The sequence below is a fragment of the Sinocyclocheilus rhinocerous genome, unplaced genomic scaffold (genome assembly GCF_001515625.1).
Source record: "Sinocyclocheilus rhinocerous isolate Xijiao unplaced genomic scaffold, SAMN03320098_v1.1 scaffold1686, whole genome shotgun sequence".
NCBI lineage: Eukaryota > Metazoa > Chordata > Actinopteri > Cypriniformes > Cyprinidae > Sinocyclocheilus > Sinocyclocheilus rhinocerous.
In genome coordinates, this window is record NW_015658988.1 from 37,557 (window position 1) to 49,598 (window position 12,042).

General features: G+C 37.0%; 1 protein-coding gene across 1 annotated transcript in view; it reads left to right on the forward strand.

The window, feature by feature from the left end:
* Nucleotides 1–12,042, forward strand: part of LOC107723077 (SNF-related serine/threonine-protein kinase-like) — a 50,591-nt gene that overhangs the window by 34,752 nt on the left and 3,797 nt on the right. Inside the window, exons 3-4 of the mRNA XM_016531582.1 lie at nucleotides 7,476–7,688; nucleotides 10,026–10,160. Of these exons, the coding sequence (XP_016387068.1) occupies nucleotides 7,476–7,688; nucleotides 10,026–10,160 (348 nt within the window). The remainder of the gene's footprint in view (nucleotides 1–7,475; nucleotides 7,689–10,025; nucleotides 10,161–12,042) is intronic.

Here is a 12,042-nt window from a genome sequence, read left to right on the forward strand (position 1 = left end):
TTTTGGGAAAATCAAAATTGGAATGTCTTCCCTTTTTTTTTTTTTTTTTTTTTTACATTAGTTATTTAATTGCAAAAATCTTTTTTGCACAACTTTAATAGTCATAAATCATAAGTGACAATGTACAATTTACCTCAGATCTTAAATATAATATTATAACCTTGATGTTTATTAATTTGACTATGTACTTTGTATTTATTTATTTATTTATTTATTTTTGTAAAGTATGATACAGCATTTTCATTGGCTGTGATTCGACTGTGGTTTTTATTGGCCATTTGGCTTCTACACTATCACAGTGAAATGTCATTGGTTCACAATCCCAGTTTGCATAATTGTATATTAAATATTATAAGTTATTATATTGACTGCTCATGTGGCATCGCACAGCATTTTGCTCACAAACTCACTGACAACTTACGTGTTGTCACATTAGGTTAGGACATGGTGTAAAATCATAGAATGTAGTTGTTTATGTATACGTCGTTAAGGGTAACTACACAATTTAGACCCCTAGTCAACATTTTTACATGTTAATAAGGTTAACGCAGTAAGCTGCGGAAACCTTCATGTGGAGAGCACTGGGCTAATTGGCTGTTGGCATGTGATTAAACTTTCTATGGGGGTCCAGTCGGCTCCAAATGCTCACTGAGCTGAATCTCTTTCAGTTAGAAAACCCAGAACACAGCCTCTGGATCTCATTTTATGAGCTCTCTTTGTGTACAGACAAAATTTTTGTTAGGTTTTGATTTATTTTTCATTGCATTGTAACTTACGTGATGTATTAATTTTGTGTATTAATAATTTGCCGTTTCTTGCATTTCATAGTCCTCATTCCTTTTGTTATTCTCTGGGAGTTTAATAAATATGGTAATTTTGGAGGATTATCTTTTAATGTGCAGCTCTCTCAGCACATTCAAATGCGAACAAGTGATGCATGAACAAATTCAGAGCATTCCATTAGTCGTTTTGTTTGTTCTGTTTTATTTTCCCCCTCAATTATTTTCTATTTTTGTCCTGTGCTTTCACCCTTCTTATTTTATTTATAAATTTTTTTTTTCTCTCTGTGTTTTTGGTCTGGGTCATTTTGATATCATGGTGAAACTCCTTCTGCTGCTCTGTTGCACAGACATACTGTCTGATACAGTGTAGTGTGGTAAATGTGATATATGGCTTTATCAGCAAACTGTCTGCCCTAAAAACGATATTATAGATGAGTATGGTTTTCTCTAGAAGGATTCCTTTCACCTTTCAGTAGTGTTATATTGATGCATTCCATTACTTTACTTAAAGCATGCTTTTAAGCAAGCTTTTAAGCTCTTTAAGTTCTTAGGAGATGATGGCTAGACTAAACCAGAAATGTATGTATGTATGTTTTTATTTAATTTAATGTAATTTTTTTTTATGATAAAACACTTTTTTTCTGTCCTTTAAAAATAAACAAACAAACAAAACTTTAAATTGATTGTAGACCGTTTTGGGAGGGAAACCTATTTCATAAGTCATTGCATTTGTAGTTCTGTTTGGTGTCATTAATGCACAGGATTGTTATTGTTAATTAATTTAACTATTATTTTTATCTTTTCATTGTTATTATTTTCTCCATATATATTCCAAGGTTTGGCAATATTGTATTTTTTTACAGTCATGCCAATAAAGCAACACACACATAAACACTCACACACACACACACACACACACACACACACACACACACACACACACACACACACACACACACACACACACACACACACACACCATAAAAAAATATAGATGAGTATGGTTTTCTCTAGAAGGATTCCTTTCACCTTTCAGTAGTGTTATATTGATGCATTCCATTACTTTACTTAAAGCATGCTTTTAAGCAAGCTTTTAAGCTCTTTAAGTTCTTAGGAGATGATGGCTAGACTAAACCAGAAATGTATGTATGTATGTTTTTATTTAATTTAATGTAATTTTTTTTTATGATAAAACACTTTTTTTCTGTCCTTTAAAAATAAACAAACAAACAAAACTTTAAATTGATTGTAGACCGTTTTGGGAGGGAAACCTATTTCATAAGTCATTGCATTTGTAGTTCTGTTTGGTGTCATTAATGCACAGGATTGTTATTGTTAATTAATTTAACTATTATTTTTATCTTTTCATTGTTATTATTTTCTCCATATATATTCCAAGGTTTGGCAATATTGTATTTTTTTACAGTCATGCCAATAAAGCAACACACACATAAACACTCACACACACACACACACACACACACACACATACATACACACACACACACACACACACACACACACACACACACACACAATAAAAAAATTATTTTACAAAATTTCAAATTTTTAAGTTGAAGTAAAATAATAAACTAAAACTAGTAAAACTATATAGACATATAAAAATAATTATAAAAATGTACAACAAAATAACTAAAACTGAAAGAAAAGAAAAAAACTAGCCTGTGGGTCAACACAAGGAAAGATTGTTCAGCGCTAAAACTGGTTGCACTGTCATTTTGTCTTAATATCTCTTCTCATCAGGGTGTGCCCTGCTCTACATCTACTTCTGCAAATTCTTCCCATGACTTTATTATCCCTTTTCTGTGTTTAGTTTGGCTCATGCAACATAAACTTCCAGTGTTTAAGCTGGCATGCACTGTCAGGGTGTCAGGGTGTATTTTGGCCCCAAAAAGAGCCAGCTGTCTGATTTAGCCCTCTCTATACCCCTGTGACTGCTGTCAGGTTGCTTTCTCTCATCGCTGCAGAATCACAGATGAATTTGATAGGCGTTGCAGCACACCATGTGGTTAATGCATGTACAAGCAGCGGTTGGCTCATCAACATGGCTATGCTTCCATCTGCCACCATTTTCATGTCAATCAATCATTAACATGAATAATTCATCATTATTTGGTCACTTTTTTACACCACATTCCTTGAGGAGGAGGTGGGTGTTGAATTTCCTCTGGATGTCATCCACATTCTTGGTGCAAGACGAAAAGAAAGCATAACTGACATCCCACGTTTGTGCGCTAAATATTGTGTCTTCTGTTGATTTTTCTTTGTGTGATGATGTCTGCTGTTTTTATCCTCAGAAAGCTCAGGAAGATGGTTGTTTCTGCGATGGCCTTTCCGCTAGCAGAGATACTGGAGATAAATTTAGACTAAACAATCAAAGTTCCCATTTCTCGGCTCGGGGGAAGAATCCTTGACAAATCCATGCTGAAGTCAAAGTGTTAATTTATGCTTCTCTTTTCTATATCCTTTTCCCCTGGACTGAGTAGACATTTACTTTTATGTTAGAGTATAAACCTTCACTTGTGTCCCCACCTTGAAATAGCTTGTGTGTGTGTGTGTGTGTGGTAGGTAGTGGTCTGCTGCAGTGTTTTAGAACGTTCAGCAGCGATAGAGTGATTATTAGAATTGAGTAGGAGTCTTATCGGGGCTCCCTGCCATGCTGGAGATCCGAGCGGTGTGTGGAGTCTCAGGGGAAGTAGTTGCTGACAGCAGTCTGGCATCATAAGGAGAGATAGAGTCAGTCCATGAGTCCAGCGCTTTCAGCTTCCACACCTGAACTCACTGCAGCAAGTCGCAATCCAACATATTAGCTGAATTTTACTTTAAATGAAAGCTTTGGTATTATTAAAAGGCTTAAAGATGTTGTTTGATTTATGTGCCACTATTGCCGACAAATGGAAAGTGTTTTTTTTTTTTTTTTCAGATTACAAATAAAATGTTATTTGCTATAAGTTTGATTGCATCATAATAATTGCTGTTAATAGTGTTCATCGTCTGTTTGATTACGTCTTTAATTGATTGTCTTTAATTGATTTTCCCGGACATTTCTGCCATATGTACATTAACTGACAGTCACCACTGATAAGTTACCACCTAATATTGTAGAAACTTAATTTGCTGTAAAGTTGCTTTGCAACGATTTGAATCGTGAAAAGCGCTGTACAAATAAACTTGAATTGAATTTATTTATTCATTTTATTTTATTTTATTATTATTACTTTTTTTTGATCAGTCATTCTTAGTAGTTCAGTTCACTGAGGTGCTACCTAAACAATTGTTTGACATATATAATATATATAATAAAACTATAAAAATATTTATTTACATTTAGTCACTTATTAGCGACTTACAAATGAGGACAATAGAAGCAATCAAAACCAACAAAAGAGCAATAATATGCAAGTGCTATGACAAGTCTTGGTAGAGAGTGCAAGTGTTAGAGCTTTTTAAAAAAAAAAAATAGATACAATTGAATTACAATAGAGAGTGCTAGAGTTTAAGGGTCAAAAAGGTCAATCTTTTCATGAAGATTGAAATAAAATTGTTGGATTTGTTTTTTTTAATGTCTAAACCTCCTTTTTTTGGCATTCAGTTTTAGTTTAATTAGCAAATTAGTGGCCTTTTTCTTTCATGCTATGTTGACAGCATTTTATCATTTCATATTTCAGTGTTTTTCGCATTAGATTTGATTCACTCATCATTTTAACTTGCAGCTTGTCAATCAGAGTCTCTGATTTCCATTTTAAGCTCTTTTGTCTGGATTTGGTTTTTATCTTCAGGGCTTTTCAGACCGGGTATTTTAAGGCGACCATGTCAGGCAGAATAATTTAGTCACTGCCTGCTTGCATAAAATTCTCACTCTCATTAAACAACTACCCCTGTTTTCACACATTTGATTTGCATTTGAAATTCAAGCTATTGAGCTGAGAGACAGTGCTTCACCTTATCAACAGCAAACTACTCAAAACTCTAGCTTTTGTGGAATTTCGACTTTGTTTTCAGCTGATAAGAACATTTAAGTAAAAGTTAAATGACCTTCTCAGAGAGGTTAGCAACTAGATGTAATTGTCATTTCCAGATTGCGGCAAGAGCGTAAATCCTCACAGAGAAGGAATATAACTGTTTTAGATAAAGCCCTGAAGCCTTTTCTTCCAGCAGCAGAAGCTGTTTTCCACTGTGGAGTGCAGAAACGGAAAGCTCTACTGCATGAATATTTCATAGACAAACGACGTGTTAAAAATGGCGACAGGCTGAAAGTAAATAGTTGGCTATGAATCTAAGTGGTGGTTTTTTTTCTAGTGACAGATTCTGTTTGGAGGAGGTAGATTACTTCCTCCTTTGCCATAAGGAACCAGGAATGTGAGTGGAAAACTTAACAGGAATTGCAGATTGGCATTGGACAACAGTGCTTCTTGCATCACTTTTCAGCAGTGATGCTGTGTGCAAAAACAACATACAAATTGACCAGTGTAGTCAAATGCATGACGAAATGATGGTTCTTTTTAGTGAATCAAAAACAGACCTCATGACCAGTGTATCCTGATTCACAAACAAACAACTCCCAGTTCCCAATGACCCAGTTCTTTTTAAAGGGGTCCTATTATGCTCTTTTACAAAGTCTTGATTTTGTTTTGGGAGTGTACTAGAACAGGCTCTCATACTAGGTTGTTCGAAAAACACATTATTTTTAACATATTTTATATTATTACACCTCTCTCCCCAGTCTGGCATGAACGGCTCGAATAGTTCTTGTATCAAATGAAGGCCCGCCTTCTGAAATACGAAATGTGCTGTGATTGGTTAGCTGGGCCAGTGTGTGTGCTGTGATTGGCAGCACTCGGCGCCTGGTTGGGAAATGTCATGCCCCTTACCATAGCCGCCTGCTGTGAGCATCAGTGTAATATTGCAGCGCGATTTAAACCCGGATGATTGTAACCACTCTAAGTTCATCTTCGCACGGGATTAGTATTACCTGGTGACCTCCAGTCATTTGTATTTTTTATGCTCAAACAGCAACATTACGACTAACTAAATTTGAAAAAGTGAAAAAGCATAATAGGACCCCTTTAATAAATCTAAAATATACAATGTGACCAGTGTCATCTGATTCACAAACAAATGATTCTCAAGAGCTAGTTATTTTAACGATTTGTTAAAAAAAGATAGGTTACAAGTTTGAATCAGACAAAGCCTTCTCTAACCCCAACTATTCCAAGCAGCTAACATCTTACAATAAACTGCAAGGGATATCAAAGTGAAAAAGAAAATATGCACTGTACCTTTAAATGTTCCAATAGCATATTAATAAACTCAAGCATCCTTTTCTTGATCACAGGAATACTGAGACATCATTTAATCCGAACCTTTGAGATATCAGAGTTGTCCTGACGAGCTGTGTGCAAAAACAACATACAAATTGACCAGGGTAGTCAAATTCATGAAGAAATGACTCTTATGAGATGGTTATTTTTAGTAAATCAAAAACCTATCTCATGACCAGTGTATACTGATTCACAAACAAAAAAGTCTTATGACCCAGTTCTTTGTAATAAATCAGAAAAATGCAACATGACCAGTGTCATCCGATTCATCCGATATGACAAAGTTGATGATTTGTTTAAAAAGATGGTTTACAAGTTTGAATCAGTCTGACAAATCCTTCAAATTACTTTGCATTCAAAGCGGATAGTGAATTAACATCTTACACTAAACTGCAAGGAATATCTACATGACAAAGAACTGCATATGACTGGAATACCGGGACATTTAATCCGAACCTTTGAGATGTCACATGCAGTGCATACTGTAGTTTGTTCTTTTGGGCTTTTTAATGTTGACATTGAAAGGTTACATCTGGACCCCATTACTTTGTCCCACAGCCTTTGATAATTACACACTTTTTACGTTACCCTAATGACAGCTGTTGTTGCCAGAATGCCCAATGACTAGTTATTTTTAAGACCCTGGAGAGGAAATGTCGTCCTGACAACTTGCAGTCTTGTCCCCAATCATATTGTGACAGGGAGAAATTGTGGCTTTAATCACTTCGGTTCTGTTCTAAAAGCGTCTCGTTGTTCCACATCCCATTTTTGGCACTGTAATGGAAATTTCAGATGTAATGTCTGTTGATAAGTGCCCGGCAGCATATTCAAGGGGAGACAAACAGGCAGATTCTCTCACCAGTTCTCATATCTATTTATTCTCTCTCTGCCTTAACAAATTTCTTGCGTGCAGATAATGACTAGAGCAGATTGGGCTGCTTCTGCTGCTGTAAGCCTGCTGAATCTCCTCGGCTCTTTCATGGTGGTTGGGCTGTAATTTTGCCACGTACGTGTGCTGAATGCTGATGCGCCCCTGTCGAATTTTGCCTCAGCGGCTGCTCACAGCAACAGCAACTCAAGTCATTTTCAGTCAGCTAATACAAGTGTTATTGGCTTCTCTTCGGCTAATGATAGAAAGGCCCTCTGTGGCAGCTACATCTCAAGCACATTGCGCTCCCTGTTTGCTTTTAATGTGAATAACCGGCGTCTAGCTAAGCGATAAGTGAATTAGAATTTTGACCAATGAAACATGAGAACTTAATGATCTGAATATCATTGCACATTTATCCCCAGATACATATTGGACAGGCCCTGAACTAACTAACTGATCTTCTCTTCCTGTTCTTCACAGCCTGATAAACCGAATGCTACAAAGGGATCCGAAGAGGCGAGCGTCGCTGGAGGAGATCGAGAGCCACGCGTGGCTGCAAGGAGTGGACCCATCTCCAGCCACCAAATACAACACCCCACTGGTGTCTCACAAGAATCTGTCAGAAGAGGAACACAACAGCATCATCCAACGCATGGTGCTGGGAGACATTGCAGACAGAGAAGCCATCATCGAGTAAGGCTTGTTGTAGGCTTGTGATACAAATGTTAAGAAGCTGGGATATCCTCAGGCTAATGTACAGCATTTTCCACAAAAGAAATACCTCTCTGTCATTCTTTGATTTCCCTTAAGCAGGACTGTCTTGAAATGAAAGACTACTTTAGAAAGGGCCTCCAGGTTTGTGTAATCAGCTTTAAGATGTTGGTGTAAAGTGTGTCAAAGCTCTTCACTTGAAGACGAGTCAGCTGGACAGGGGATAGGTAGCTTTAGACATAAAGAGTGTTCAATCCAGTTTCTGTCAAGTAATACATCTCAGATAACTTCTTGGGCCCAAAAAGCACTCTACGCAATACAAGAACTCTAAAGCTTCTAGCTACACAAGCTTGATTTCAAAACTTTTTGCATTCTGAAATAGGTCCAAATGCAATTCATTGCGCAACACTGCGCAAGTTGTCATGAATTCTTATCATTTTAGTGTTGCCACAAAGAGCACTATAATATAGTTCTTTTCAGGTCAACTACTGTAATGGTGGAGCAAGAGTTTGAAAAGAATCTTACCATAATCTTGTTCATAACTATTTGACTAGCTCATAACTACTTAATGAGCCGTTTGAAGTGTATCTTTCGATATTGAATTAAGCAATTACTTAAATTATCTTTAAATCCAATGAAACGTTAGAGCTTAATAATGATATTATCAATATTATCATTATATTATTATTATCATTATCATATCAAGCCTACACAGTCAGTTAGTGATGCACCAAAATTTCGGCAACTGCAGTAGTTTTAGAGGGCAGAAATCATTAACCAAAACAGTGACTTTTTAATAGTGTATCCCTGATGGTGCGTTGTGACTATGTCAGCATAAGTTTCATACAAACAGCCTGGATAAGCTACAACAGGTTAACATATCAGCTATGTGGATTTAATTTACTGTGACCAAAAATGATACTGTAGTAGCAATATGTAGGCCTAAGCATTTTTGGGCTGAAATATTGATAGGTGGTTCATTGCTGAAGAACTTCACTATGGCTGGTGTAATTTATCACCTGAAAACACAACATGTTCATGTTAATTTCAGTTTCAGTTTTCGGCTAATTGAAAACTTTTCAATTTCCGTTTCATTAAAAAATGTATTTCTATACACCACTAAAGTTGACAATGTTAATTGCAATCTTTATGAAATCTGAAAATGAATAGCCATGTTTTACACTCTTAAAAATAAAGGTGCTTAAAAGGTTCTTCAGAGCGATGCCATAGAAGAACCAATTTTGGTTCCACAAAGAACCATTCAGTCAAAGGTTCTTTAAAGAACCATCTCTTTCTTACCTTTTTATAATCTGAAGAACCTTCTTTCGCCACAGCGAACTTTTGTGAAACAGAAAGGTTCTTCAGATGGTAAAGGTTCTTTATGGTACCATTTAGTCAAAAAGGTTCATCTATGGCATCGTGAAGCACCTTTATTTTAAAGAGTGTATACTGTTGTGTCCATCTAGGCTGTTGTAAGACAGCATGGTTTTATTAGTAGTAGGGTACCATTTTTTACAAGTGTTAAAAAATAAGTTAATTTCACTGTCAGTGGAGCATGAAACGAACATAGTGCAGAAGACTCCCGCTGTACAGTCTTGTAGAAAGATGCATGCTGGGTGACGGTTCAAAGCACCTATCAGTCTTTTCTTTGTCTTTGATCCCACTCCGCAGCAGCTGGGGAACCCCACTATGAGAAACTGTAGTCAGTCCGTCTTAAAGGAACCCTCAATATGTTTTAAAGAAGTGTATTGAATAATTGCATTAAAATCCCATGTACAAGTCATTTTTCCTTTTCTATAATATTCTTGTTTCACACACACACACAAAAAATAAGTTCACCTGAAGATCACAACCGATGTTTTGCTATTTATATTTGCTCAGCGCCTTTAAAAATAAGAGCTGAACTGAGCCATGAACACAGGCCATGACGTGGATTCAAGCCTCGCCAAAAGATTGTCGCTACATGATTTGAACTCATTTGTTCAATTGTTGGTATGTAATCCCAGAAGAAGCAGTGTAATCATCGCTAACATGCCCAGACTCACCAGCTTGAAAAGTTGGATGCAGAATGTCCCATTTGTATTTGGAGATTGTGTTATCTGGGATTCTTCATAGTTCATTAGTCTCAGGTGTTCAAAATTTGGGGCACTATACAAGACCTTTTGAACTGATAGAAGCCACTTGGGTCTCTAGTTGTTAGAGCCCTGGAGTTTTACTAGTTATTGACATGTCAAATTGCTTTGTCTAAATGGGTGTTTCTCTCTCAAACACTGTCTGTGTCTCCTCCTGACTTGTCCATTCTCTTTGCTCTTCCTCCAGAGCCCTGGAGACAAACAAGTACAACCACATCACTGCTACTTACTTCTTGTTGGCTGAACGGATCCTGAGGGAAAAGCAGGAGAAAGAGGTGCAACCTCGTTCTTCCAGCCCCAGCAACATCAAGGCCCACTTCAGGTACCTCATGGGAGTTACTCTATCTTAGCTGTCTGTCATTTAGTTATTCGTGTTTGTTTTGTCAAGAGAATGCTACTTTTAGTTATGTATGTTTTATTAAAAGTACACCGGGTTTTGGTGCAACATGAAAAACTCAACGTTGAAGGTATTTGAAACGTTTTTGTGATATGTACCCATTCCCAATTACAACCAATTGGTTTTGCCATGTGCCACATGATAACAAGAGAGCAAGAATTAAAATAGATTGGGGGAGGAAAGGAGTGTGACTTCCTTTATTGCAGAATCCCATGGTCACCCTGTGGAATGTCTTTAGTTCCCTTTTCTTTTTAGTTGGATTTATGTTTCTAGAAAGGTCAGACAGTGGATCCCCGAGGTTTTCATGCTAGGGAAATTTTAGGAATTTCTTACTGCAGGCGATATCACTACACAGACATAATAACAAAACAAATGGAATTAAAAACCCAATTACTTGAAGATTTGTACATTCATGCCATCTAGTAACAAACTTGAACAGGTACCAAAGTCAACCAGTGGAGAAACCATGTGATTAACATTCCTCTCCAATTTGTACTTGGCTCCTGCCTTAGTATGTTTGATAGCATTGCTCTTATTTTTTGTTGTAATTATCTAAAAAACAAATGGTTTCAAATTAGTCTGCCATGCCATGGTGTACATAGGCAGGCTAACTGCAGGTTTGTTGTCTCTCAGAAGGTGTCTGTGTGCAGTAAGGGGCAGGATTCACTATAAGAGGTTGTGAGAGGTCAGCTCTGCTGGATGTCAGAATCCCTGTCTGTTCTCCATGCTGTGTGTGGACAGCCAGCACATCCTCTGAGCACCGCACCGGGTGACAAATGTGTTTAAAAGATGAGGCTGTAATTGATTTGGACTGACCTAGAAAAGCAGTGAGGCTGCGGATGCTTTTTGAAAGGAGCAGGCAATGGGGAAAAAATGAGAGGATGTGGTGGGAAAGAGAAGTAGGAGAGGAAGATGTTGGGAGGGAAAGAGTCCTCAAGATGCAGCAGGGATCATGAGAGGGTGACAAATGCTTTTTTTATTGTGGGAATCAACATATATACACCGAATGGAAAAGCACACCGACACTTTTACAGGTAAGCCAGATCACGATTGCAGTGTTCTCGTTAATCAGTGTGCCCTTCATAGACAGAGAGAGTTTATATGCTGTATGTACTCAGAATTGTAATTCCTGATCCTAGTGGAGAATATAGCAGTAGTGTATAAATTCTGACTAGAATGTTATTTTGACGTATGAGGTTGACTCTTGATATTATGCAGAATTTTCCACATGCGTAGACTGACAGCAGCATTTGCAACAACCTTATTAGGCCATTGCAGTAATTCTGTAATTCTTTTTTTAATGATGAACAGATATGAGAATGTTTACAATCCATTCTCATCAGGCCTGAAAACTAGGTCAGATTTTGAAGTCCACTTCATTATATCCTAGAAACGGTTACTCGAGCTATGCAAAAACTGACTTTGTAGGCAACATTTTACCAAGGTTGTCACAAGTTTTGCCCTGTATCCTTGTTAACAGATTTTCTTTACAGTTCTTTCTGAGCAGAAGTGTGATTAAGCATTTGTTAATCCTCACAAGGCATTTGCTCCATTTGTTTGCATTGTTTGGCTTGTCTTCATACCAGCATAATGTTTATAGTGTTAATGTGGTTATGGCAACCAGAGAGGACGTGCTGGAACTATGTTTCACTGATTTACTTTGTTTCAAAAGCCTTAACAGAGTATATCTTTCCATAGCAACTTGCCTGAAAGTGCACATACTATTCTGTGTAAATAATACTCCAGCAGGAAGGTAAGAACATAAGAAAAGACAATAAGAGCAAGTTACAGTAAGAATTTAGAGTTA